The sequence below is a fragment of the Amblyomma maculatum genome, chromosome 11 (assembly GCF_055883805.1).
Source record: "Amblyomma maculatum isolate TAMU_Amacu chromosome 11, ASM5588380v1, whole genome shotgun sequence".
Lineage (NCBI taxonomy): Eukaryota > Metazoa > Arthropoda > Arachnida > Ixodida > Ixodidae > Amblyomma > Amblyomma maculatum.
This window is the reverse complement of record NC_139354.1, coordinates 60469217-60493113: the sequence shown is the minus strand read 5'-3', so window position 1 is coordinate 60493113 and position 23897 is coordinate 60469217. Positions and strand designations below refer to the sequence as shown.

Below are 23897 nucleotides of genomic sequence, written 5' to 3'. Positions count from 1 at the left end.
AAAGCTAAGGATACGTTTATTCCTCACTCCTTAAGTGCGGGAACTGCGACTAGAGGCCCACAATGCATTCCAGCGGCGAACTGTGTTTGGTTGTTGCAAATGAGTTATTTGCCTATACATCCGCGGACGACATCCAATATACTGGTCTCACATGGTTCGAACTTGCAGATGTTGCTTTCCTGGTACAGTAACCGACATTTCAGTCCTGAAAGCTATTTTTATTAATCCGAAATATAAATTCGATTTCAACATTCAAAGTGCACCAGTCAAATCTGGCGCTAACTCTGAAACCGAAACCTGAAGTCCGTTTTTGTCACCAGATGCCGCAACAATCGAACTACCATTGTGGCTAGCATCAATGCATCCCGCGGTGTGGTCGGGGGCAAAATGGCTGACCCGCAGTTCGAGCCGTTCAAGATATTTTTCGACCAGATGCCTCAGCATATTAAGGCTCCCATCAACTGCTACAGGTACGTGAAGGACCAAGCTTTCGCTGGGGCTGAACGCAAAGCCGCTCGTGCGGTTATTCTATGCGTTGAAAGGGGTTAGACTGGACGGAGCCTTGAGCATGGGCTTCTCTGCAATACATAATCCGCGTCGATTTTACCTCTACGATGGTGGAAACTAATACCGGGTGGGGATCAGATGACTTTTTCATAAAGCTCATCGTCAAGTGAGTGGAGTGTTTCGATTGCTTGCGTGTCCGTTCAATGCTGCGCTACGTTTTCGTCGAGCGAGCTGCAATCTGTGTGCGAGATGCATTATAGACACGGGCAAGTCGAGTATTCATTGCGGGTCGTTCTTGCGGCGCCCTTACGTAAAGATGCCTACCTCTACGACGTAGCGATGCGGAAAGCCTGGCTCCAAACACGGTATTGTTATTGCATTCGCATCGGATGTTTTTATAATATCCGCGATAAAAGACCATATATTCTGTTGAGCGCCTACTCGGTTCATTTCTTAGACAGCTCTTTGTGGTGGCACTCTTTTGGCATTCACGCTTTAGTGAGTTTGTTTTCGGCCGTTTTAGTCACGTCCCGGACCACTGCCAGCTATAGCCAACGCTGTTAATTAGGATGGCATTCGCTTTTCTTTTGTGGTGCCTCCAATATTTCGCTTTTTGTTTCGCTTGGAGCGGTATTTGCGGTCTCCTTGTCGTCCTCTGGCCTTCGCGCAGTGGTTCATTTGAGTGCGTTTTTGGTTGCCTTTGATTGAACATTTATTGTTTTTTTTTTGTCATCCTTGATTATTTCTCGATGCTACTGAGAAACACAAAACACATTTTTGTTTTGTTACTTTTTTTGTTTTAGTTTCGTTTTACTGGTGATGATACGGCTGGCCGCCTTGTAATGGTAAGCGTTTGATCATGTTGTTTTCATTTTTACTCGTTCATAATGTCATCCTTTCATAAAACGTAAAGCTGACTGAGAGAGCTTCAGCGGTAACAATTTAGTTTTAACAGTGACCTGTAAAGCTATGCAAAATGCTTGCTCCACTAAATTCTAGATGGTAGTATTTGTTAAAGCATATGATAAAAACCTAAAGCATGAAATACCATGAAATAAGGGCTTCACATTACCTTACCCAGTGCTGGTGTAATTTTATTCCCTGCTCTGAGCTGCAGTAGCTTTTAGTGCAGTTAAGCTGGGTCACCGACTCAGTGGTCACTATAGTTACAAGCTCACTTCTTTTGCATCTTCACCCGATTTTGAGGTGTTGATAGTAAACCAGCATTGAGGATGCTTTTTTTTTTATACCCTGTCAGCAACCAATTGCTGACACTGTTGGCAATATTCTTGGTCGCTCTCTATAGGGTTCACTCTGTATGTGTCTCGCTTCAACAGATGCTCTTCTAATGCCTTGACTGTAAGAGGGGCAAGCACTCATGTATATTTTCGCTCACATCTTTAAGTACTGCATTTATGTATTTGAAGCATGATGTTTGGTGTAGGCCATGTCGAACAATAGAAACTGACATGCTTTTTCTGCTGGTTGGCACCATTCAGGATAGCTCACGATGTGGACTTCACTCAAGCCGATGAAATGAACAGGTTGACAGCATGCTCGCCTCCTGAGCAGGAGCGCCGTCTGCCGTCACCGGAGGCAGACAACGCAGACAGGGACTTGGTTGACGCCGTCAATCATGCATGCGCAGTAGGTATTGCCTCTCTGTGGAGAGGGTCCTTGTAACAGATGTTCGAATAATATTCATGAGGAATTGTGTGCTAATTCTTATCAGTATATTTAAAATGCCTAGCTTGCTACATTCATTAAGGCATGACAAGCAGCTTGCATTCTCACTGACCTAATTAATGTTAGAAAATTCTAGCACGCACGTCATAGATCATCATATTTGTAAAGTGTAGGTGTGTTGCTAAACTCATTGTGAATGAGTTAACACTCCTGGAGATGTGCGTTAATTGATGCCACTAGTCAAGTGCTCTGCTTTAATGTAGTTGAGACCTGTGGCTTTTTATTTCCAGACCTTTTTTACTTCATCGCGGACAGTCAAATTAAGTATATTAAACTGTCAATGTAAACGTCGTTGCAACCATAGTTTAAGAGTACCTGTTGGGAATAAGCATTTTTGGGTTTTTTATTGCTTATGGTATCTATTATAGCCACTCAAACAAAACCTCACTGGGAGCATACAGTTTTGTGTGACTTGGTGTCAGGCACCTTTTCATTTTCTTTTGTGTTGTATAGTGAGAAGGATCAATTAAACACAGTTAATTCTGTTGATTTGAGTACACGTCGCTGGTTTGACGAGTTTTTGCCGGGAATAGTCGTGTTTTCTTTAGCCTTATGACAGGCATGCTTTGAATTGTGCTTGCTTGTGGCAAAAAATAACTATCCTTGTCATGGCTGGGTACAAGAATAGTAAGGACATGCAGCCATGCATTGCTTGGGATCGTTGCTCTGCTCGGTGTTAATACCCCCTCCCGTTTTTATGTATATTTTTTTATTTTTATCGTGTCAGATGATGAACGAGCTGTCTACCAGTAACCATGCAGAGCGCCGGCGGAGAAGACTGCCAGCCATCCCAGCCAACCGAAAACGTACGTGGCACACTTTGAAGTGGAGCAGACGGGCTGCAGCTTGCTTGGCTTTTCGCCCAAGCCTTTTTTTTTTTTAGTTTATATTGTTAACTTGCCATCTTACTCACTTCAGATTTGAGTACATTAGCATCGTCAGAAACAACTTGAAGGAAATATTGGAGGCTTGAGTGTAATTAATTCTTGCGTAACTTTTGCGACACAGTTTTATTTATATCTTGAGTTAAAGAATCCCATGCAACATAGCATTGTGAATAGTCAAGTTGGGCTCTGATTTTCTTCTCATGTGAGGATCAGCGTTTGCGTTATAACATAAATGTTTTGTTTCAATGCTTCCTTCAGCCGATAATTTCCTCATCGCAGCGTCAATTTTGTTTATTTGATTTCTTTTGAATGATGTTGCTAGTTGCTCTAGCAGATGCTTATCTCTAGCCGTTGTCTTATAAAAGTCTTTAATGGTGATAGGCTCTGTGTGATAAACAGGTGCTTGGGATGAAGACATATATGGATTATAGATTCTTTTATGCCACTCATAATGTAGAACCAAGCATAACTTTCAAAGCCAATAGCCATGCTCCCCCATGATGGTACTGTCGATTTGTTTTTAGTATTGTAACATTGACTGGAGGTGTTGGTTAGAGTGAAATGATAGAAGTGGTTTATGGAAATTTTGACTATCATGAATTCTGGCTTTGGTGCTGTTCATTGTTTAGAAATTTATGACTTTGCTGTTTGCCTTTGGACAAGCAGGAGAAATGATCTGTTTTACACACTTTGCCGAAATATGCGTGTAAAATTTTGAGGTTGCCTGTCTTGCTGTACCCACCGATGTGGGCTTGATACTGTAGTTAGATATCGCCATGTCATTTGCCTTTGGCAGGCTGCCTTAAAATGTAAAATCTATTTAACAAGACTTTCCCGTGGCTTTGCAAACTGGCGTAGGCATAGTTATACTCCTTAAAAGAAAAAAAAAAAAAAAAAGCTGTAGCACGCCACACTGTGTTGCATGTGGCAGGCATCCTCGTAACAGGTTGTTCGAAAATATACCTTTATTTCTAGTATTTTATTAAGCAATTATTTCTTTTATTCTTTTATTAAGCATTTATTATTTTTTAATTCCTGGTATTTCAGTTAAGCAACAGGGTGAATAAATAAACGCGGTGAAAAACAGGTAGTGGACATATAGCTAGTAATAAACCGATTTATCGTAAATAGAGAAATACTAATGCAACTGCTCATCTTACTTTTGTTAGTTATTTTACGCATGTTCTTACACATGTTAGTTATTTTTATTTGGTGGAGAGCATGAATTATTTGGTAGACCCTGCATGTGACAGCTAGGTTGGCCAAATAAAGAAACTGGTAGAGAGAGGGTAGTGTGATTGATTGCAGGGGATGAGATCCTGGGTTAGAATGCAGCTCTAGATAAATTTAGAACACGTGAAGGGTGGCCTTTTACCTGGGGCTGAATCACAGTGGGCGGTACCAAATCATTTCTGCGCTTGCTTACCTCGTGTAAACAGGGGCAAGGCTGCTGCGGCAGTCTAGACTGGATGCGAAGAGCTTAATACGCAGTGGCTGGCTTCTTGGTTCATCACACTGTGGACTACAGCACAGTAGCAACACAGACAAGAAAGAACAAGACAGACAGACGCAAACACGGGCGCTGACTACTAACATCATTTATTGTCTTCAACTGGTTTATATAGAGAGCAGTTGTGTGACAACACCAGGCTGTTTTTTTTTTTTGTTTTGTTTTTTTCCAGACAGTCTGTTTTGAGCCCCATGTAGCCTTTCACATCATCTAGTGTGAAATTTTGATTATTTTTTTTTATTTTGGCTTTAAGAGCTATTTGCATTGCTAACATGACTGCATAATTTCCTTTCTAATGTGTCGTCAAAGCACGGCCGAAGTGTCGAGCCGCCAGGGATGTGGGAGGCTTGGTTAAGGATAGATTCTTAAAGCTTAAGATATTGTAATGGCTGAATGGCTTAAAATTTGATAGATACGTTGCTGTATTGGCAGGTGATGGAGAAATTTGTAATTTTTCTCTTGATGTACTTTATGCATATGCATATTTGCTTGCAGTATTTTTCATGCTTTGGCATTCAGAAATCTTGAAAATGACCAAAATTTAATTAGCCCGTAATCTGTATTTTTTTTTTATAGCAAGTCACCCATTATGTCTCGGAATTCTTTTCTCTAATTTTAGTACCTGAGCACTACGAGGTTAAGGAGGCATGTGTTTTTGGGTGAAATTGTTTTCAGTTTTCTGAAGATAATCGTTTTGGAATAGGTGTTATATTCCAGCAGCATTTTCACCCTTTGAGTCACTGCTCTTTCAGACCGTGAACAGATGCAGGGGAAATGAGGAGCTTTGTGATGAGATACATCTGAAGCGAGCCAACGCCCGCCAATATCATGGAAAACGTAGGGAACTTGTTTTGGGGTTGATGAATGTTAAGTAGTAATGTAATGAAGTGCATAATCGATTAGAAAGTAGAAGGAAAAAAACCACATTCTGCTGGCGGGATCCAACGCATGACCTCCATATCTCACATCCCGTCCTCTACCGGCTGAGCTATAGCTATGGGTGGCCAAATGCCTTTCTTTGGTGTTTATATCGCATCTAACACATCGGTGGTATGCGATTGGTTTTTCTTCCCTTTGTAATCAATTATGCCCATAGTTACATTATTATTTCACTTTGATCAACGCCATAAAAAAACCCTGTGCTCTCCTTGATATCAATGCCTGTTGGGTACCTTTATGTGTGCTCTTTGGGACTTCATTCATTTTGACAGATGCATGCAAGGGGGTGGGGGGGGGGGCTGGAATAGGAAAAAAGGGACTTTCTGACTTTAAACTAATATGATTACTTTGTTGAGCTTTAGCAAACCGGAATGTACACATTTAATTGGAAGTTCAGAGTCACATTTCCAGATTTTTGGTATTTATGCTAATAATAAAATTTAAGGTAATTCAGGCAGTCATGCTGTCTTCATATCATCTTTATTGTAAGTTATTGAAGTTACAGTTTTTGTGCCATGGGTTGCATAAGCTAAGGCTTTCATGCTTCAAGGACAAATGGACCACGTCTGACTGTTGCAGTGGCGGGACGAAATATTTAACAAAAGTCTGTTGCAGGCATTTGCGATTTTTGCAAATGCAATAAATTTATTTTTTTTTTGCTTCTAAGATGACAGTTTGCTGAGGAGACCGAAGTGAAAATGGTCTGCATAAAATTTTCACATAATCTTCTCCCTTAGCTGGTTGAGTTTCAGCATCAAGAACCGTAGTTCGGCTTATTTTTGTTATCTCTTCGTATGGTTGACGTACGGGTCATTCATGTGTTTTGAGCAGAAAACTATGTATGGGATGTCTATACCCCTGGCCACAATAATGTGGAGCAGCCTTGGGCCTCAAAATGCTTTGGCACCTAGTAAAAACGAGGAAGGACTTCATGCATATCATAGCACAGGCCAATGGTGTGCTCAGATATGAAATTCCAAGTGCCAAAGCATGCTTCATAATGTTTTGATGGCACCTGTATATCCGCTGTGAAAGTGTTATCCAATCACTTCGGTAAAATGACACTTGTCTTCTTTTGTTCTTCCTAAAGCAGTTTCACGAGGTTTAACTGGTCATGCTCTTTGTTATTAGATGTAACCTGCCTTTTAAACTGCAGCCCGTCATAAATTGTCCCAGAAATCTGTCAATCTTTTTAAACTGCAGCCCGTCATAAATTGTCCCAGAAATCTGTCAATCTTTTCGTCCTTGGGGAAACCTTACTGGCTTTCAAGAAGGCAGTGAGTAATTCCACATGCCTTGACTTCTTTCCCTGCTTGCCTAACTTGCATATAGAGAAAAGAACCTGTGGATAATACTGCCCCAAATATGCTGGAAATTAATTTTTAAGGACTGGCTTTATAGCGAAAAACTCTGCTTTGAGCATTTAGCGTACGATTAGTCCCAGGCTATGGAATCAATCACCAGGGTTGACCACATATGAATGCAGGGTACTGAAAAGTCCTAGAGCCCAAGAAACCGTGGTTTTTCAAATGCACTCTACATGGAGGAAATGTTCTTCCCTGGCTGTACCGCTGTGGACTCTAATCAGAATTACGCCCCTTCCTGTGTTTTAGCACTGGCAAAGCTGACGCAGCAGCCGGGCTCGTTGGCGGACGAGCTTCGGGGCGCGGATCGCGATGTGCAGCAGCAGTCCTCTCTGGCCGAATCCGGCCCCATCAAGCTGATCCGCCAGGTGTCGGACCGCCTCTACCTCGAGATCGATACCTCTGGGGAGCAACCAAAGTCCTGCCTCAGGTGACCACCAACCCAATTCACACGCCAAGCTAATTTGAGGGAAGCTGACTGTTTTTTTTTCTCCACTATTTCGGACTTTAAATTGTCATGCACTTTGTTGGAACATATACGTATATATTTTAGAATCATTGGATTTTCAGAGCTTGGTTTTTAGTATAGACATAAATACGAGCATTGTGTAGGCATAATTTCTTTTAACTGGAGTTTATTTTCTTCAGCCCAACCTAGATCTGTCAAAATGGCATTTATTGTCTCTACAATCTGATCCTTTGCCACCATCAAAGAAGTAGCTCTCTACTGTTGGCACTTGAGTTAATTGCATGCTCTTCGTTGTCATTGAAGGTGCTTACGCTGAGGAACGCACGATTGAGTTAAAAGAAGGTAGCAGCGAGGTGAGGGCAGAGGGCACCCATGGTTGCAGGGCAGGTGGGGATGGGGAGGTGGGTTGAATTAATTTGTTCCACACTGTTTTTTTTTTTCTCAGTTCCTTTGTCATTTTCCTTGCGCAGCACTTTTCTTGCTTAGTGCTTCGTGGAGCATGTAACTAACCTAACTAATTCTTAGATATAACGAAGTTTTATAATTCCCCAGTGCAGCACTTCATTAAGTGTGTGTATTTTTGAAGATGAGCATGGATCAGTCGTACACAAATATCAGAGACCCTTATAGCAGTACATTAGTACTAGTTAGTGCATTTTGTCAGCTTCTCTCTTAGTTGACGTGCATGGCTAGTCAGATTTCATTCTCTTTTAGGGCTTTAGCCACCCATTTTAACTCCCGAAAAGGTACAGTCTTTGTCAAAAGTATACGGCCCAGGGGTTTTTCTTCTAAGCCCCATAAATGGGCTCGTAACTCTCCTCTGGCGCTCAAAATCGTATAGATGACAAAACTCGTCCTCATTTTTCTCTAGCTTACATTCATATTCCAGTATTGCTACCAGGAGCCGCATTACAGGGCTTCGAAGCGAAACCCTTGGGCCGTATATTTTTGACGAAGACTGTACCTGTATCACTAATTTTTTTATGTAGTCATAATTTCCTCAGTGCAATTGTGAGTCTGAAAAATTTATTGCTTCATTGGTTTTTAGTTAGAAATGGTACGAAAAGGTAAAAAGAAAAAGCTGTGTTCCGGATTTGCTTTCCTTCAGTGCATGCTCTAGTAATTGGTCACAACATGCTTAAATTCGAAGTATCTATTAGCACGCTGAAACATGCGTAGACGTAGCTTCGTCCTAGCACATACAAGCTCTCTTGCTCAGTAGTCTTAGATTACGAGGCACAATGCCACGCGAAGCTCAACTTGGCAATCCTTGCGCCATATCACGATCATACTAAGTTGCCACCTGAAACAATGTCCAGATAGAATATCATGTCGCAGTCACTGTTGAGACCTAATTCGAGCTCGAGAGGGAACTCTGCCGTCGGAAGGGCTCCACGGACCACCTTTCTTCCTGGAACATCGCCGTCATAGACATTCTTCTTGTGTGATGCCATTATATAAATGACTCTTGCTAGGCTAAAATACACGTGAAAGCCATGAAATGTGGCTTTTTGTGGATAACTGCTGCATGCTAGGGGTTAAAAATGCAACAGATGCAAATGACTACTGTAGCTTGTTCTTGGCCGTAGAAGCAGTGTGAAATTGGGCCGGACAAGCAAGACTCATCTTTGCGATATTAAACTCCTCTGATGAGTACAGCTTGGAGTTGGTGGTTGACACTTTCCTGTCCGCGCCTATTTCCATCGATAGCTCGCTATCAATGGTTTAACGATTCGAATTTTCCCACTTTAGAAGCGCTCCTTGACAAGTGGAGTCATCCAGTGGGAAATCGAGGAACCCTTCTTTCAGCTTTGCTCTTGATTTTATTTTTTCCGCCGTGCCGCACCTGTCCAGACGGTCTCCGGAGTCAGGGGATCGGCGCTCCTTGTTTACATCATGGCGTTGATGCTGCGCGGAAATGGTGCGCTTCCACGGAAGTTGACGAATCGAAGAGCTTGTTTTTGGATGCGAACAGCAGTAGTGATGATTTGGAAGGCGAATTCATCTCTTCAGACTGTAGCACTGACAGTGAAACTACGTCAAACTGACCCGAAACGTCAACAGCCATGCCCCGTTAAGTTTCGCTTTTGCTGCGTGCTGATCGGAAGAGATCACTGCTCTGAAGGTCACAACTATTATCTGCAGGGTGGCAACGTCTTTTGGACAGTATTACTTGCCGCTGGCAGTGCAGGGAGCCTTGTTTTCCGCTTGAGGACAGCCAGGGGTCGACTTCGGCGTAGTCGACCTTGGTTACTGTTTTCTTTCCTAACTCAGCGAATACTGTAAATAGAAAGCTAGAATTTGCTGTGATGTTGCATTGGTCCCTGTTGTAAAAAATGTGTATTTTGAAATTTTTAATTTTTTATTTATGTAAAGAAACTTTGATGCTTTTGTGTGTGTGCATTTCTTTAACTACAATGTTTTTGCGTATAGTTTTTTTTCATCACTTATTCAATAACTATGTTAATTGTCACTAATGCCATTCTGAAGAGGAATTCCTTCTCAACAATTTGTTGCTTAGACACTCCTATACCAAGCAAGTTTTGTCAAAGAAAAAAAATAGTTAGTGACACCACCCAGACACCACCCCTTTTCCCGTGGACAGGAAAGTGTTCAGAGGTTAAGCTTGCTGCCGTTTATTCTTTAATAGGTTCTTGGCCTCGGTATTAGAGTTAGCCTTGAGGTTTGCTGTAGACTTGTACAGTCACGAGCAGTAAGAAAGGGAACAAATTTTTGCACAAAGTTGCAAATATTCTCGGCATTTCTCTTTTAAATACCAAGACAACTTTTGGACATTATGTATTTGGAGGAAAACTAGTTAGAATACTGAAAACACTGTGCTCGTCATGCATGATTATCAAGTAATAAATAAATGAACGCTCAAACTTTGTTCACTTCCGTATTGCACACGACTGTACATCGTTCATTTATGCTTGATGGCCATTTTGGCTATTGAGCGTGCATCTGGATTGTACAAATCGATGTTTATTTCGTTTGTGTGTTTGTTGCGAATGCTGCCATGAACATCTTTCTCCTAAACCAGCACTTTTTTTAGGCGCCGTCAGAAATTCAAAGTTTCAGTTGTGCCTGAATTTCCTTAAAATTTAAATTGTGGGCAAAGGTAAGTTGCAGTATGAAAGTAAATTCAGTAGCTAAACATTTGCAAGGAGGGGCCGCGATGTTCAGAACCACTCCAGAGTAGCCTGCTGCAGTATCCCTCGTAGCCTGCAGACCTCCTTTGATGCGCCAAACATTCATCAGTTTGTCCATTTCAAAATGCCACTTTCTGCAGCCTCGCAGAAGTGTAGACTGACCTTGAATGAGAGGAGAATAGTGCCTTGAGAAGAACACAGTGATATTAACTTCTTTGTAGCCGGCCGCAGGACTTCAGCACCTTTATGGCAGCTTTGAACAGCGTGTGTTTTTATTGTTGTGGCCGTAGGTTGTACGACAAATCACTGCTCAGTGGAGCCACAAATAGTGGGAGCCTGAGCCCAGACGACCTGCGGTCCAGGTTGAGCCTCGACACCGGTGTCGACAGCGGCAACTCCACTGCTCACTCTCCAGACGGTGCCAAGTCCATCTCCCCCGCTTGCAATGGTAAGCTGTTGCTTCTTCTACCTCCTTATACCGGGCAGGTGTGTTGAATTGTATGCAATGCAGAATGGTAGTTTCAGTAGCATGGCCTTAGGTGGAGTGTACTGGTAGGGATTCTTTAAAAAACTAGACTCTGTGGGACAACTTTTTCTTGTGGAGTGCCTTCTTGGTCTCATCGGGCACTCCTTTCCTCTTTACTTTTCTTTCCACCTCCCCAGTTTATTCTGGGACTGTTCGTACCGTAATCGGGTGCAATAGACTGTTCCTTTATCCAACCACTCGGCATAGTTGAACCTGGATATATCGAACTCAAAGGCAATTGCTGAATGTTTTGGTATTGGCACATTTTTGCGTAAGGGGATGACAAAAAGTAAGCTTATTCGTAGCCCGCAAGCAAGAACGCCTTGCATCTAAGCTGCACTTCTTGCGGCCTGCCTGCGGCCTGGCATTGCACGGCTCAATAATCGTTGCAGTCCTACTTCAGCCGACTAGTCTCTCAGCCTGAGCCTCTCCGATGAGTCCCTCATCAGAGTCTCTCATTTAGTAATCTGGAGTTTGGTTTCCTGAAGAACAGCATTTTTCTTTTCTTTGCTACGGAGGCAGCCAGGCAGGCATGACATTGTTCACGAGCCGAACCTGAATGTCACAAAGACCAGCACAAAAAGAGCGAAAGAAAAAAAAAAAACTTGTTGCACCACCAGGTTCACACTGCGTGACGCTGCTGCAGAGTACCAAACATTTTTGAACATCATCTTGGGAGCATCATGGTAAAAGGAAAGCACAGCAGCATTTCCACATTCTTTATCGTGATTCAGCGAGATGGAAAAGGCAAGGGGGTTTCATTGTACCACCTTTTTCTTGCCACAAGTGCAGTGAGTGGAACCTTTTGGTGCAGAAACTCCAGATTAGCAAGCCAGTCACAGCGTTGATGGTCGTGCGTTTCCAGTTTTTTCGGGTAAACGACCTTCCAGCTTCATTTTCTTTTAATTGGACAGCTAGGATGATGTTTGTGGCTGATGGCTGTAAATATTGAATGCAGGCCTACGTTCAGTTATGAGATACTAGGTCTTGTCTCCCTGAATTGAAGTCCAAGCACACAATGGTCGAACCGAAATCATCGCAAGGATGTTCTAGCATTCAGTGTCATGAAGTGAGTTTGCAGAAGCCTTGATTACCTTCAGCAGTGCAGCATTAGAGATGAGATGTGCTTGAGATAAGCCGAGGGCCACCAGCTTTTCTTCAGCTCTTTGTTTTGCGTTGAATAAAACAGTCAAACTTAGCTATAACAATCCTGAAGTGCCTAGGAAATATCATTGTTATAAACGATAATTGTTGTAACTAGGCCATGTCAAAAGAAAAGAAATGACAAACTTCAGAGCATTTGAAGACGGCAGAGTAGCTTACAGTGTTCACTTCTTTGGCGGAAAAAAAAAAACCAGAGCGCGGAACCTCTGGAAAAAAAAAGAAAAAAAATGAAATCCAGGAGGGACTGTGTCGTCCGTAAAGCCTCTTTTGCTTTAATTTCGGTTTGTTTTCTCTGTCAAGCGCGAGTGACAGCTGAGATAATCAGCTCGTGGCTGAAATCTTCATTTTTCCTGACCTCATCATCAACATGCAAGGATTCATCGAGTCCTGACACACCACCATCATGATTACACCAATAGCTTTGCGAACCTTCGCATCACAAGCTATTTGAACAAAGCTTGCTTTCCAGAAGCAATTCTTGATGGCAAATCCGACAAGCTTGTAGGACTGATGATGGAAAGGAAGAAAGCAAAGCACATGCACCTCAGTGGCTGATGAAGCTACGTTTGGCACGTTTATATACGGAGCCCAATCAGCGATACATCGGTGCCCAGACGCATTCTCTATGAGCGGCACATTCTCAGAAACATTAATAATTTACTTCTCCGTCAAAGCAGACTGAGGCAAGTCAGTCTTTTCCTCTCCCCTGCACCCACCGCTACAGGTGAGCGTCCTAATGTCGTGTGTGTGTGGCCTCATGCTGTCTTCACTTCTGCAGCACTGGGTCGATCTGTCAGTCGGATCGGCTGCCTTCTCGTGCACTTGCTTTGCCACTGCGCACATGCTTTGCCTTGTGCGGGTGTAGCGGTTCTGTGTTCTTGTCTCTTGTAGCATTGTTCCCAGTGATCAGATTTGATTGATTATTGTTGTGATAACGCACTATGATTGCATTGTTATAATCTGTTTATTTCACCATAGAAAAAAAAAAAGCAGACAGTGCCGTGGCAGTTCTTTGCTATATCCGATATGCTGTTCTAAGTGGTATTGTTACAAGTGGGCTTGACTCTACCAAGTGTTTAGGTAAAGCTTTTCTTCAACGAAAAGTGTGGTTCAATCGTGGAATGAGAGAAACTTGCTATTCCTCCCAGGCTGATCAGAGTTCTTCTGGTCCTTCTTATGATTGCCAACTCGGCTTGACTGTACCGTCACCTATAATTGGTCAGAATTGCCAATAGCTTCTCCTCAGTGTTGCTATGGCACCCTGTTTGGCAGAATGATTATTTGGAAGAATTATTTGTTCTTATATATGTAACAGGCCCCTTCGGCAGATTTCAATCACTCCTGAAAGAAAGAATCTGCAGTTGATTAGGTTTAAGTTCCTGAATATAGGCACAGATATGATCCCTTTTTCTTTCTCTGTGTGATGCCAGGGAGCCCGCTGTCGGCCAGCAGCCCCAGCTCCACAACCACGTCGGGTGGCGTGCTCCAGCTGCAGGACGCCACCCATCGGGGCCTGTACCGGTTTGTGCCCCGGCATGCAGATGAGGTGGCCATCGACATCGGGGACCCTGTCTACGTCAGCAAGGAGGCAGACGATGCATGGTGTGAAGGTGCGCATATCCCCTTTCTTTGTTTAACACCACGTTTGCACCACTGGCTCCACATTTCTCTATCACCAGTTGGCTCTGAACTGGCCCAGTCGGCTGCCAGTTGGAAGCCAGCTGGTTTCCAACTGGCCAAATTAAAACCAGTTACTTTTCCAACCGGACCCAGTTAAACATTTTTATATTATTTTCTTGCGCGTTTTTGCAAAACATGGTGGAAATAAATGGCAATGAAACATCGGAGCAATCTTAAAGTTTTAGAACTGCCAAATACAGTCGAACCCGGTTATATCGAACCCGGATATATCGAATTTTGGTTATATCGAACTCACAAAATATCCCCTTGAAAATCCCATGTAAAAGTATAGGAAAGCCGCGTCATATAATGAACTCAATTTCACCGGTCGTTCGATATATCGAACTCCACACCACGCACTGGAAAGTGTGCCTTCCCCAAAGACGATCGCATCACCCTTGGCCGTTTGCCGCGTGACGTTTTCAAGCCACACGCGGAAGGAATGAGAGGGGACAGTTCGGCGACAGCAGGTCTGGGCAGCGCCGCATCCATTCCCCAAAGGCGCGCGCATCTGCAGTTGTCGTTTCCCGCGCGCCAACACATTACGTTTGCAAGCCATGTGCGTGGGCGTGCCCATTCTTTTGCCGAGCTATCTCTCTCCTTCAGCACGCGCAACGCATGCGCCAAGCCAGCTCAGCCCGTTTTCAGACAGACGTCGGACGCTTTCTCCAGCGTGTGTTGCGAACCCTCTACGTGCGGCAGCGCGGCGGCGGGCGTGGCTATGGCGCCTGCGGATGTTAAGAAGCACCAGCTCTGTTGTTTTTTTCTTTTTTTTTGCGAGAGTCATTCTTTCCTATCGTTGGGCTGTACGCGCGGCGTGGCGTAAGATATGGCGGCTGCGGACGTTAAAAAGCGGCAGGGATTTTTTTTTTTTGCGGGGATGTTTATTTTATATTTTTTTATCGTTTATCCTTGCATGATGAATCAGCAAAAGCACGCGGTCAGCTGCTGCGATCATGACGCCCGCCCCAAGCGCGGCATGATAAATCGAACCAGGCTTGTACTATCAAGCCATCACGGGCACTCTGCCAAGTTCGCTCCCTGCCACCGCAGGAGCTATAAAAAGATAAACGCGCAGCATCTTGGCACGCTGCCAATGAGCTGTGGATGAGACGACCGAAACGGACTGACGCGCGCCATCGACATGCAAGCGAAAATGCTCGCGATTTCCTGCCGCCGCGGCGACACAGAAACCTTGTTTTGAGCTGCCGCGGTGGCTCGAGCGGCGAGAGGGATGCAGTTCCAACAAGTTTGAAAATTTTCGCTCTGTCGCTGCCGCTCATCGCTTGCATGTGAGCGAGCTAGCCTTAACGCATTTTTTTTGTTTTTAAATTCTCAGGTGCAAAAGTGGAGGGTGGGTTCATTATGCGAGTGGGTTGATTATGCGACAAATATGGTATCATTTTTTCACATCGTAAGTGCCATTGCAAGCCGATTTCTGTATATCGAATTATCGATATATCGAACTATTTCGCGATCCCCTTCGAGTTCGATATATCCGGGTTCGACTGTATCATTTGCAATCACAGTTCATTGGGCCAGATACAGGGCAGGTCTGACCTGCAGTGTGACATCAGGAACCCCGTCTACATCAGCAAGGAGGCAGACGATGCATGTTCTGAAGGTGCGCGTGCCCGCTTTCTTTATTTAACACCACTTCTTTGTTTGCACCACTGGCTCCACATTTCTCTATCACCAGTTAGCTCTGAGCTGGCCCAGTTGGCAACCAGTCGGCTGCCAGTTGGAAGCCAGCTGGTTTCCAACTGGTCCAATTAAAACCAGTTACTTTTCCAACTGGACCCCAGTTAAACATTTTTATATGGTCTTCTTGCGCGTCTTTGCAAAACATAGTGGAAATAAATGGCAATGAAACATCCGAACAATCCTAAAGTTCTAGAACTGCCAAATATCATTTGCAATCACACTAAATTCATTCGGTCAGACACAGGGCAGGGGTGACCTGTAGTGGGAAGAACAATTTCCATACCATTCTTGATGCTTGAAGGCATGAACACTGTCGGGAGTGTTTAAGGACAACTCCTGTGAAATGGTAAGGGCCTTCCCGGCATCCTTCACCGCGCAGTGAGAACCTCTCATGAACGGCTCAACGTTGTAGTCCATTTCCGGCACAGCGTGTCACTGCACTCACTTGGCTGCTGACGCACGGCCAATAGCCACAATTGCTGGCTGCCGAGGTGAACAGCAAAGCTGAAGCTTGGCTGTCTTGAGTATCTGCTGTGTTTTGGACGGTTCAGTCATTGCCACTTTCACCACTGCATGCATCTGAGAGGGTTGTATAGAGGCCTTTGACAACCATTTGCATACATTGCCATGACGCCTGGATGATATATAAGCGGGGTCATGCCCACAGCTCTCGGATTAGCCAAGTATACGACTCCATAGCCTTGCCGTGAAAACCCGGATGTAGAGTAGAACACTCTTGTTACATTCCCCGGTGTTCTATTTTCTTGGTCACGACAATGCATGAAAAACCTTGCACATTGGTTAAAGCATGCTGTTCATGCTGGAGTTACAAAAACATGGAGATGGTTTCGTTTATGGTGTTTAACTTCTCTGAGTAACTCCGGCTGTGAGGGACACTCTGGTATGGAAGGCTCCAAGTAGTTATGGCCACCCAGGGCTCATTAACATCTGTGGTGAATGGATGCCTTGCATTTCGCTGAAAGGTGGCAGCCATGGCTGGGATCAAGCCAGAAGCAACGTGGCCGACATTGGCATGCCTTTTTTTTCTACCATATTTCCCGGCTGGTTTGTGCTGTCCGAATTTGCAGTTCCAGTTTTATTTTTGCTAATGCTGTTAACCAGCAGCCTCCCCATTGAGAGAAGGTAGCGGTGACGTCAATGGTTGTACAGCGTTGTGTCAGCCACACATTTGGACACAGAATTGCACAGATTAAATCTCGCACAGTGTTGGGACCATGAAAGTCGTACTTGAATGCTTGAAGAGAAAAGTCATTGTAGCTGCCAAAGCCTTCAGAAATAATTCTGGACAGCGGCAGTTCGGGACAAGTGAGGGCAGTGTATGTGGTTGAAGAAAACAAAGCGATGCTAGTTTCATATGCAACAGCCTCATATGCAACAGCCTGATAAGAAGCTACCTTGAGATAAAGAATAAAGTGTTTCTGGTAATGGAACAGGAGATAACAGACAACGCCCCGCCTGGGTGGCACAGTGGTTACAGCGCTCGGCTACTGTTCCCAAGGACGCGGGATCGAATCCCGGCCTCGGCGGCCACTTTTCGATGGAGGCGAGAAGCAAGGCGCACGTGTGCTGTGCGATGTCAGCGCACATTAAAGAACCCCAGGTGGTCGAAATTTCCGGAGTCCTCCAATACGGCGTCTCTCATAGCCTGAGTCGCTTTGGGACATTAAACCCCACAAATCAAACCAAACCAAACAGACAGCGCAACTTTTAAGCTTTCTTTTTGTTTCTCTCATTGCGTGTGTTCACAGAAGCCAAAGCTGAAACTTTCTTCATCTGGATTGGTGGAAATTTGAATGCTGCTTTGAGGCTTGCTGATGCAAAACTGCTGTGAGAAAGGAAAGTAACAGAAAAGGACAGGCAGCACCACTACTGTTCAGGAACATTGCGTGTTCTTTTCTTTCACCTTCGTCCCTGAAAGCAGTTACATCACACTTGTGAAGTGGTTGTTCATTAAGAGAGTAGCTGCTTGTTTGGCATACGCTTGAGGATTTCACTGTGTATTGCCGGTGTTGAGATTTTTTAATAGTTCTACAATTCTTAGTCCTGTGTTATCTAGTGTATGAGGCGACAGTAGAGGATCCTCAATAAGCTTGGGAAGCTGTGTAGGAATAAAAGTATATCGATAATTCGATATACAAAAATTAGATTGCGACGCTGCTTGCGATTGTGAAAAATGATAACAGTATTTCTCGTGTAATCAACCCACTCGCATAATGAACCCACCATCCACTTATGCCCCCGAGTATATTAAAAAAAAAGAAATCCGGTTCACATGCAAGTGATTGATCGAACTCGGCAACGAGCGGTAGTGCGAAAAATTTCCAACTTGTTGGAACTGCGTCGCTCTTGACAGCTCAGAACAGGTGTTTGCTTAGCCACAGCAGAAATTGCGAGCATTGCGCGTCCCTCCGTTTCAGCCGTCCCATCCACAGCTCATTTATTGGCAACGTGCCAAGGTGCTGGGCCGCGATAACGTCACCCATGTTTATCTTTTGACTTTACTTTTGATAGCTCCTACGGCGGCAGGGAGTGAACTTGGCAGAGTGCCCGTGATGGCTTGATTGCACAAGCCTGGTTCTATTTAGTCCATTACCACAAAATTATAGGAAAGCATGATAGCTTCAAATGCCGTTTGAAGCGAACAATGCTAAAAGCCGGTGCTATTCGCAGCTGACTGCGTGCTTTCATTGATTCATGGATGTAAGAATAAACGACTTTCGCAAAAAAAAAAAAAAAATCTGCCACTTCCTAATGCCTGCAGTCACCATTAAAGTTTATTGAGAGGGTTTAGTTGCCGCAGCCTATGCTATGTCGCACGTTCAGCACGACGACAAGGATGGACGACTCTCGCAAAAAAAAAAAAAAACGATCTGTCACACCTTACCTTTTTTTTTTTTTTGCAAGGTAGCCTATGCTATGTTGCACGTTCAGCACGACGACAAGGATGGACGATTCTCGCAAAAGAAAAAAAAATCTGCCGCATCTTAGCGTCCGCAGCCACCATAGCCTACACACGTTCAGCATGATGACACGAGATGCGCATCGCACGTCAACCGCCGCGTGCGGCGGCTTCAGCGCAGTGCTGCTGTGAACGAAGACCAGGAAAGAGAGAGGAAGGAGGACAAAAGCTCGGCAGAAGAGTGAGGACAGCCGTGCGCTTCGTTCTGTCTTTGGGGAAAGGGTGTGGCGCTGCCCTAGACCAGCCGTCGCTGAATTGTTCTCTCTTACTTGTTCCGCGCGTGGCTTGGAAACGTCCCACGGCAAACGGCCGAGGGTGATACAATCGTCTTTGGGGAAGGCGCAGCTTTCAGTGCTTGCTGCGGAGCTTGATATATCGAACGACCGGTGAAATTGCGTTCGATATACGAAACAGTTTTCCTATACTTTTACATGGGATTTTCAAGGGGATATTCTGTGAGTTCGATATAACCAAAATTCGAATTATCCGGGTTCGACATATCCGGGTACAACTGTATTTGGGCGAGATTGTTACCTTTCTATTTGGACAAATAGGACAAGAATTTATTTTTATGTTACAGTTGGTGAATTTTTCTTTTCTTTCCTTTGTAGAGCACTTGAGCGTTCTGTAATGTAATCTCAACAGAGCTTTTTTTCGAAACCTCATTTCAGTTTGCTGAATTCTCTGCCATTCTTTGTATCTTTCTGCATGGAATGGCTTTCATGATGCCACTAACTCTACTTAAAAGAAAAAGAAACTAGGATGCCGTGTCGTTTTTATTAGTCTCATTGGGATTACGGCAAATGCTTTTGTAGGCTCTGGAGCTGCATCTAGCTTCTTGTAAAATTTATTGCTGCAAAAAAAAGGGGGGGCAAAAGTAGTAAATAAAAGGCAAATACAGATCCCAGCATTATAAGGTGCTAAAAGGAAGAAGGTTCATTTGTCAAGAAAAACTTCCATTGTGAGCAAAGGATTTCACCGAACTTATTTACCACCCCCCCACTCCTCATCTCATCTGTGCAGGTGTCAACCTGAGGACGGGGGCCTCGGGGATCTTTCCAAGTGCCTATGTGATTGACGCTGACTACTCAGAAATTGGCTCAGGTAAGGGTTTGTGCCTTCCTGATGGCTTGGCACAGTAGCAGGGTGGCAGTTTTGAAAAAAAAAAAAAAGGAATTCAAGAGTGTATTAAGTTGGTTCAGTTTTTTAAGGGGATCATCTGAAACTATTATCTTGCCGTGTACGACTTGAGTGTACCTACGTATAACCTTCACCCGAATTCAAACCTCACAAAGTTAAAAAAAAATAAAAAATATCCTTGCATATAGCTTGCACACTTACCTGAAAGAAACATGACCAGGCAATCACAACACTGCGAACAGTGATGAGGTTGTTTTCTAAACAAGTTTATTTATAAAATATTGTCGCTACGCTACCACTGCCATCTCCTCCCAAGGCAATACCGCCGCCCTCAAAGAGTAAAGTAAAGTCTCGATAACTATGACTGCCGCTGTAGTCCTGCCAAGCACCCATTTGAGTCGGTGGCATTGAAGGCTGTTTGATCCGGACATCCCACAGCTGGCATCGGTTAATTCGGCTGAGCTCTCGAGTCCCACACTGTGCCGAGGTGTGGGTACGTTGGGTGAACAATATTTAAATAAACAAAAAAATACACAAAAGTTGAAGATAAACTACGACAAATATTTATCGTTTGAGCTATACATTACATTGTTTCCAGTACCTCACTGCCTTGCACGGTGTGGTAGGTGTGTTGATGATCGACATGCTTCCCTGCAGTCTCTGGCCTCATAATAATAATAATAATTGGTTCACAGGAAGGGAGAAGTGCAGTATCTGTCACACTTGTTTCTGTGGACACCTGAACCCCGCTGTAATCTAAGGGAGGAAGGTGGGAGAGAAAGTTGAAAGAGAGAAAGAGGAGCTGGTAGTGGAGGGCTGCGCCGTAATTTCGACCACCTGGGGATCTTTAATGTGCACTGACATCGCACATGCCATTTGGTTTCACCTCCATCGAAACGTAGCTACTGGCAGTCGCAATTGAACCCGGGTGCTCCTGCACAGTAGTCGGCCATCTTACCACTGCACCACCGTGGCGGACCACATAATACAGTCGAACCCGGTTATATCGAACCCGTATATATCGAATTTTGGTTATATTGAACTCACGAAATATCCCCTTGAAAATCCCATGTAAAAGTATAGGAAAGCCGCGTCATATATCGAACTCAATTTCACCGATCGTTCGATATATCGAACTCCGCACCACGCACTGGAAAGTGTGCCTTCCCCAAAGACGATCGCATCACCCTTGGCCGTTTGCCGCGTGACGTTTTCAAGCCACGCGCGGAAGGAATGAGAGGGGCAGTTCTGGACAGCGCCGCGCCCATTCCCCAAAGGCGCTCATATGCAGTTATCGTTTCCTGCGCGCCAACACATGACGTTTGCAAGCCATGTGCGTGGGTCTGCCCATTCTTTTGCCGAGCTATCCCTCTCCTTCAGCACGCGCTACGCATACGCCAAGCCAGCTCAGCCCGTTTTCAGACAGACGTTGGACGCTTTCTCCAGCGTGTGTTGCGAACCCTCTGCCGCTGACGTGGCTATGGCGCCTGCGAACGTTAAGAAGCGGCAGCTCTCTCTGTTTTTCGTTGTTTTTTTGTTTTGTTTTTTTGCGAGAGTCATCCTTTCTTATCTTTGTGCTGTACGCGCGACGTAGCGTAAGATATGGCGGCTGCGGACGTTAAGAAGCGGCAAGCTTTTTTTTGTTTTTTTTTTTTGCCGGGAGCCGTTTATCTTTGCATGTATGAATCAACGGAAGCACGCGGTCTGCTGCTGCGATCATGACGCCCGCTCCAAGCGCGGCGTGATAAATCGAACCAGGCTTGTGCAATCAAGCCATCATGGGCACTCTGCCAAGTTCGCTCCCCGCCACCGCAGGAGCTATCAAAAGATAAATGCGCCCTGACGTTATCGCTGCGCAGCATCTTGGCACGCTGCCAAGAAATGAGCTGTGGATGCGACGACCGAAACAGAGTGACGCGCGCCATCCACATGCAAGCGAAAACGCTCGCGGTTTCTGCGCAGCGACACAGAAACCTTGTATTATCTTGTCGTGGTGGCTCGAGCGGCAAGAGGGACGCAGTTCCAACAAGTTTGAAATTTTTCGCTCTGTCGCTGCCGCTCGTTGCTGAGATCGCTCAATCGCTTGCATGTGAGCGAGCTGATCTTAACGCATGTTTTTTTTTTTTTTTTTCAAATTCTCGGCTGCAAGAGTGGAGGGTGGGTTCATTTGCGAGTGGGTTGATTACGCGACACATGCGGTATCGTTTTTTGGCATCGTAAGTGCCGTCACAAGCCGATTTTTGTATATGGAATTACCGATATATCGAACTATTTCGCGATCCCCTTCGAGTTCGATACATCCGGGTTCGACTGTATAACAATTATTGGTTATAACAATGGAAATTTTGTGGCACTTGAATATTGTTATAAGTGGACGCGACTGTATTCATATAGAACAACGGAGGTTCATTAATTACACCTGCCTTTGAGGTGGCCTTGCAATTAGTAAGTGCCTCATTGGAGGCACCTTAGCCACATCCAAACTGCTCTGTTAGGCCCTCTATATGGGTGAAGCATGTCTAGTGCTCATTCAATTTCTCTAGTGCTAGGGCTTCTCTCCAGTGCTTCCTCTCTTTTGTGCTCGGGGGTTTCAATGTCCTAGTGTCATGTCTGCACGGAAATATCCGTTAACAAACTGGCCGTCAGCACATACAAGTATTAATGACACAGAGATTTGGCTGTGCCTTTATGCGGTACGTGTGGAGCTGTTTGTGTGTCTGTATTGACGTCAGCCATTCTGCAAAGCATGCGCTGAATGTCCCTGCATTTTTAACACTTTCTCCTGTATCGTGCAGAGGGGCAGCAGATCAGGAAGGAGCGGTACCTGCTAGACTTCCTGGGCTCGGTTGAAGTGTCCTGTCACAAGGGCAGTGACGTCTTCTGCCAGGCCATACGCAAGGTACAGTACTGTTCTTTGTTGCCGTCACCAATGGATGTGTCTTTCCATGTCACCCCTTGTTGACTCTGTCATTCCTGTTGGCATTTATCATTGGGTTTCGCCTGTGTCCTTCCATGCCATAAATCATTGAAGTATGCTTTCCAAACATGAAAATGTTATCACTAAGGAGAAAAAAGTGCTTTCAAGTATCGTATGCTACGGTGGTTCTCAGTGATGGATGTGGTGTGTCAGAGATCCCTTGTGGATTATTGAAAGTAATGGAGAAGCCCTTGAGACTGGAGGGGGTGACGTGTCCGTGTTTGTTTCCTTCCGTGTTTCGTCCCAATCCTTGCGCTGTTTTATTTTATTATGGAGGGGGTGAGTCAAGGCAGAACTGGCCTGGGACCAACACTGCGTTGCTAGCTCGTTGCACATCAGAGACGCTTTGGTCACAGCCTCGTTCATCAGTGCAGCCAGAGCGTAAGTTCCACCAGTTCGAACGTTAACAAACACCTTAGGCGCTCTCTCTGTCTCTCTCTCTCTTGTGCGCAAGGTCTTTGTTTCTATGTTCCTCTCGCTTTTCTTTCACTTTGAGAAACTAAACTCAGCTTTGAACCTGCACGCTTTTAACCCTGCAAAACTGTGTCTAGCCAGGCCAGAGCTATCATGCAACCTTTCTCTTTTTTTGTTTTTGTTGTTTTGGGCCGTGGGTTTCACGGACCTCAAAAGTCACTTCGCGGACCCCAGGCCCATTCAAGGAATACTGGTATAGTGGGTCAGTGGAAAAAGAAACAAACAAAAAGCAGCATTTATTGTTCATCTTGTTTATTTCTTAACTGCACAGTAAAATTTTGGCCATTCGACACCCATTTGGATGATTTTAACTAGGAACATGGTCTCTGCCAATACCAATGTACCGTAAAAACCCGCGTATAATACGAACCCGAATATAATACGAGGTGAAATTCTGGAGACGCGAAATGGAAAAAAAAGTTTTTACCGCATATAATACGAGAGAGAAAAAACAAGACATTTATTGAAATCGGACCTCACACTTCAATCACTTTCATCTTCAGCAGCGCTTTCCTCGGAAATTTCTTTGTCGGACAAATCATCCCACAGGTACTCATCTTCTGTGCCATCGAGGGCGTTTGAGATGCCGCACTTCTTAAACGAACGGCGCACAAGCTCCTCTGGGATGCTTGCCCACGCGTCCACAATCCATTTGCACAGCGTGGCTGGCGATGCTCG

At 44.6% G+C, this 23897-nt stretch overlaps 1 protein-coding gene across 2 annotated transcripts in view; it reads left to right on the top strand.

Moving 5' to 3' along the window:
* Window positions 1–353: 353 nt before the first annotated feature.
* Window positions 354–23897, top strand: part of Aplip1 (JNK-interacting protein Aplip1) — a 60120-nt gene continuing 36576 nt past the window's right edge. The window contains exons 1-9 of one of the 2 annotated variants that reach the window (XM_084583969.1): window positions 354–470; window positions 1311–1352; window positions 2007–2154; window positions 2981–3059; window positions 7203–7383; window positions 10865–11022; window positions 13695–13874; window positions 19652–19732; window positions 22564–22667. In XM_084583969.1, coding sequence (XP_084440095.1) covers window positions 2044–2154; window positions 2981–3059; window positions 7203–7383; window positions 10865–11022; window positions 13695–13874; window positions 19652–19732; window positions 22564–22667 — 894 coding nt within the window. In that variant the 5' untranslated portion in view covers window positions 354–470; window positions 1311–1352; window positions 2007–2043. The remainder of the gene's footprint in view (window positions 471–1310; window positions 1353–2006; window positions 2155–2980; window positions 3060–7202; window positions 7384–10864; window positions 11023–13694; window positions 13875–19651; window positions 19733–22563; window positions 22668–23897) is intronic. The other variant, XM_084583968.1, reaches the window with a different exon arrangement.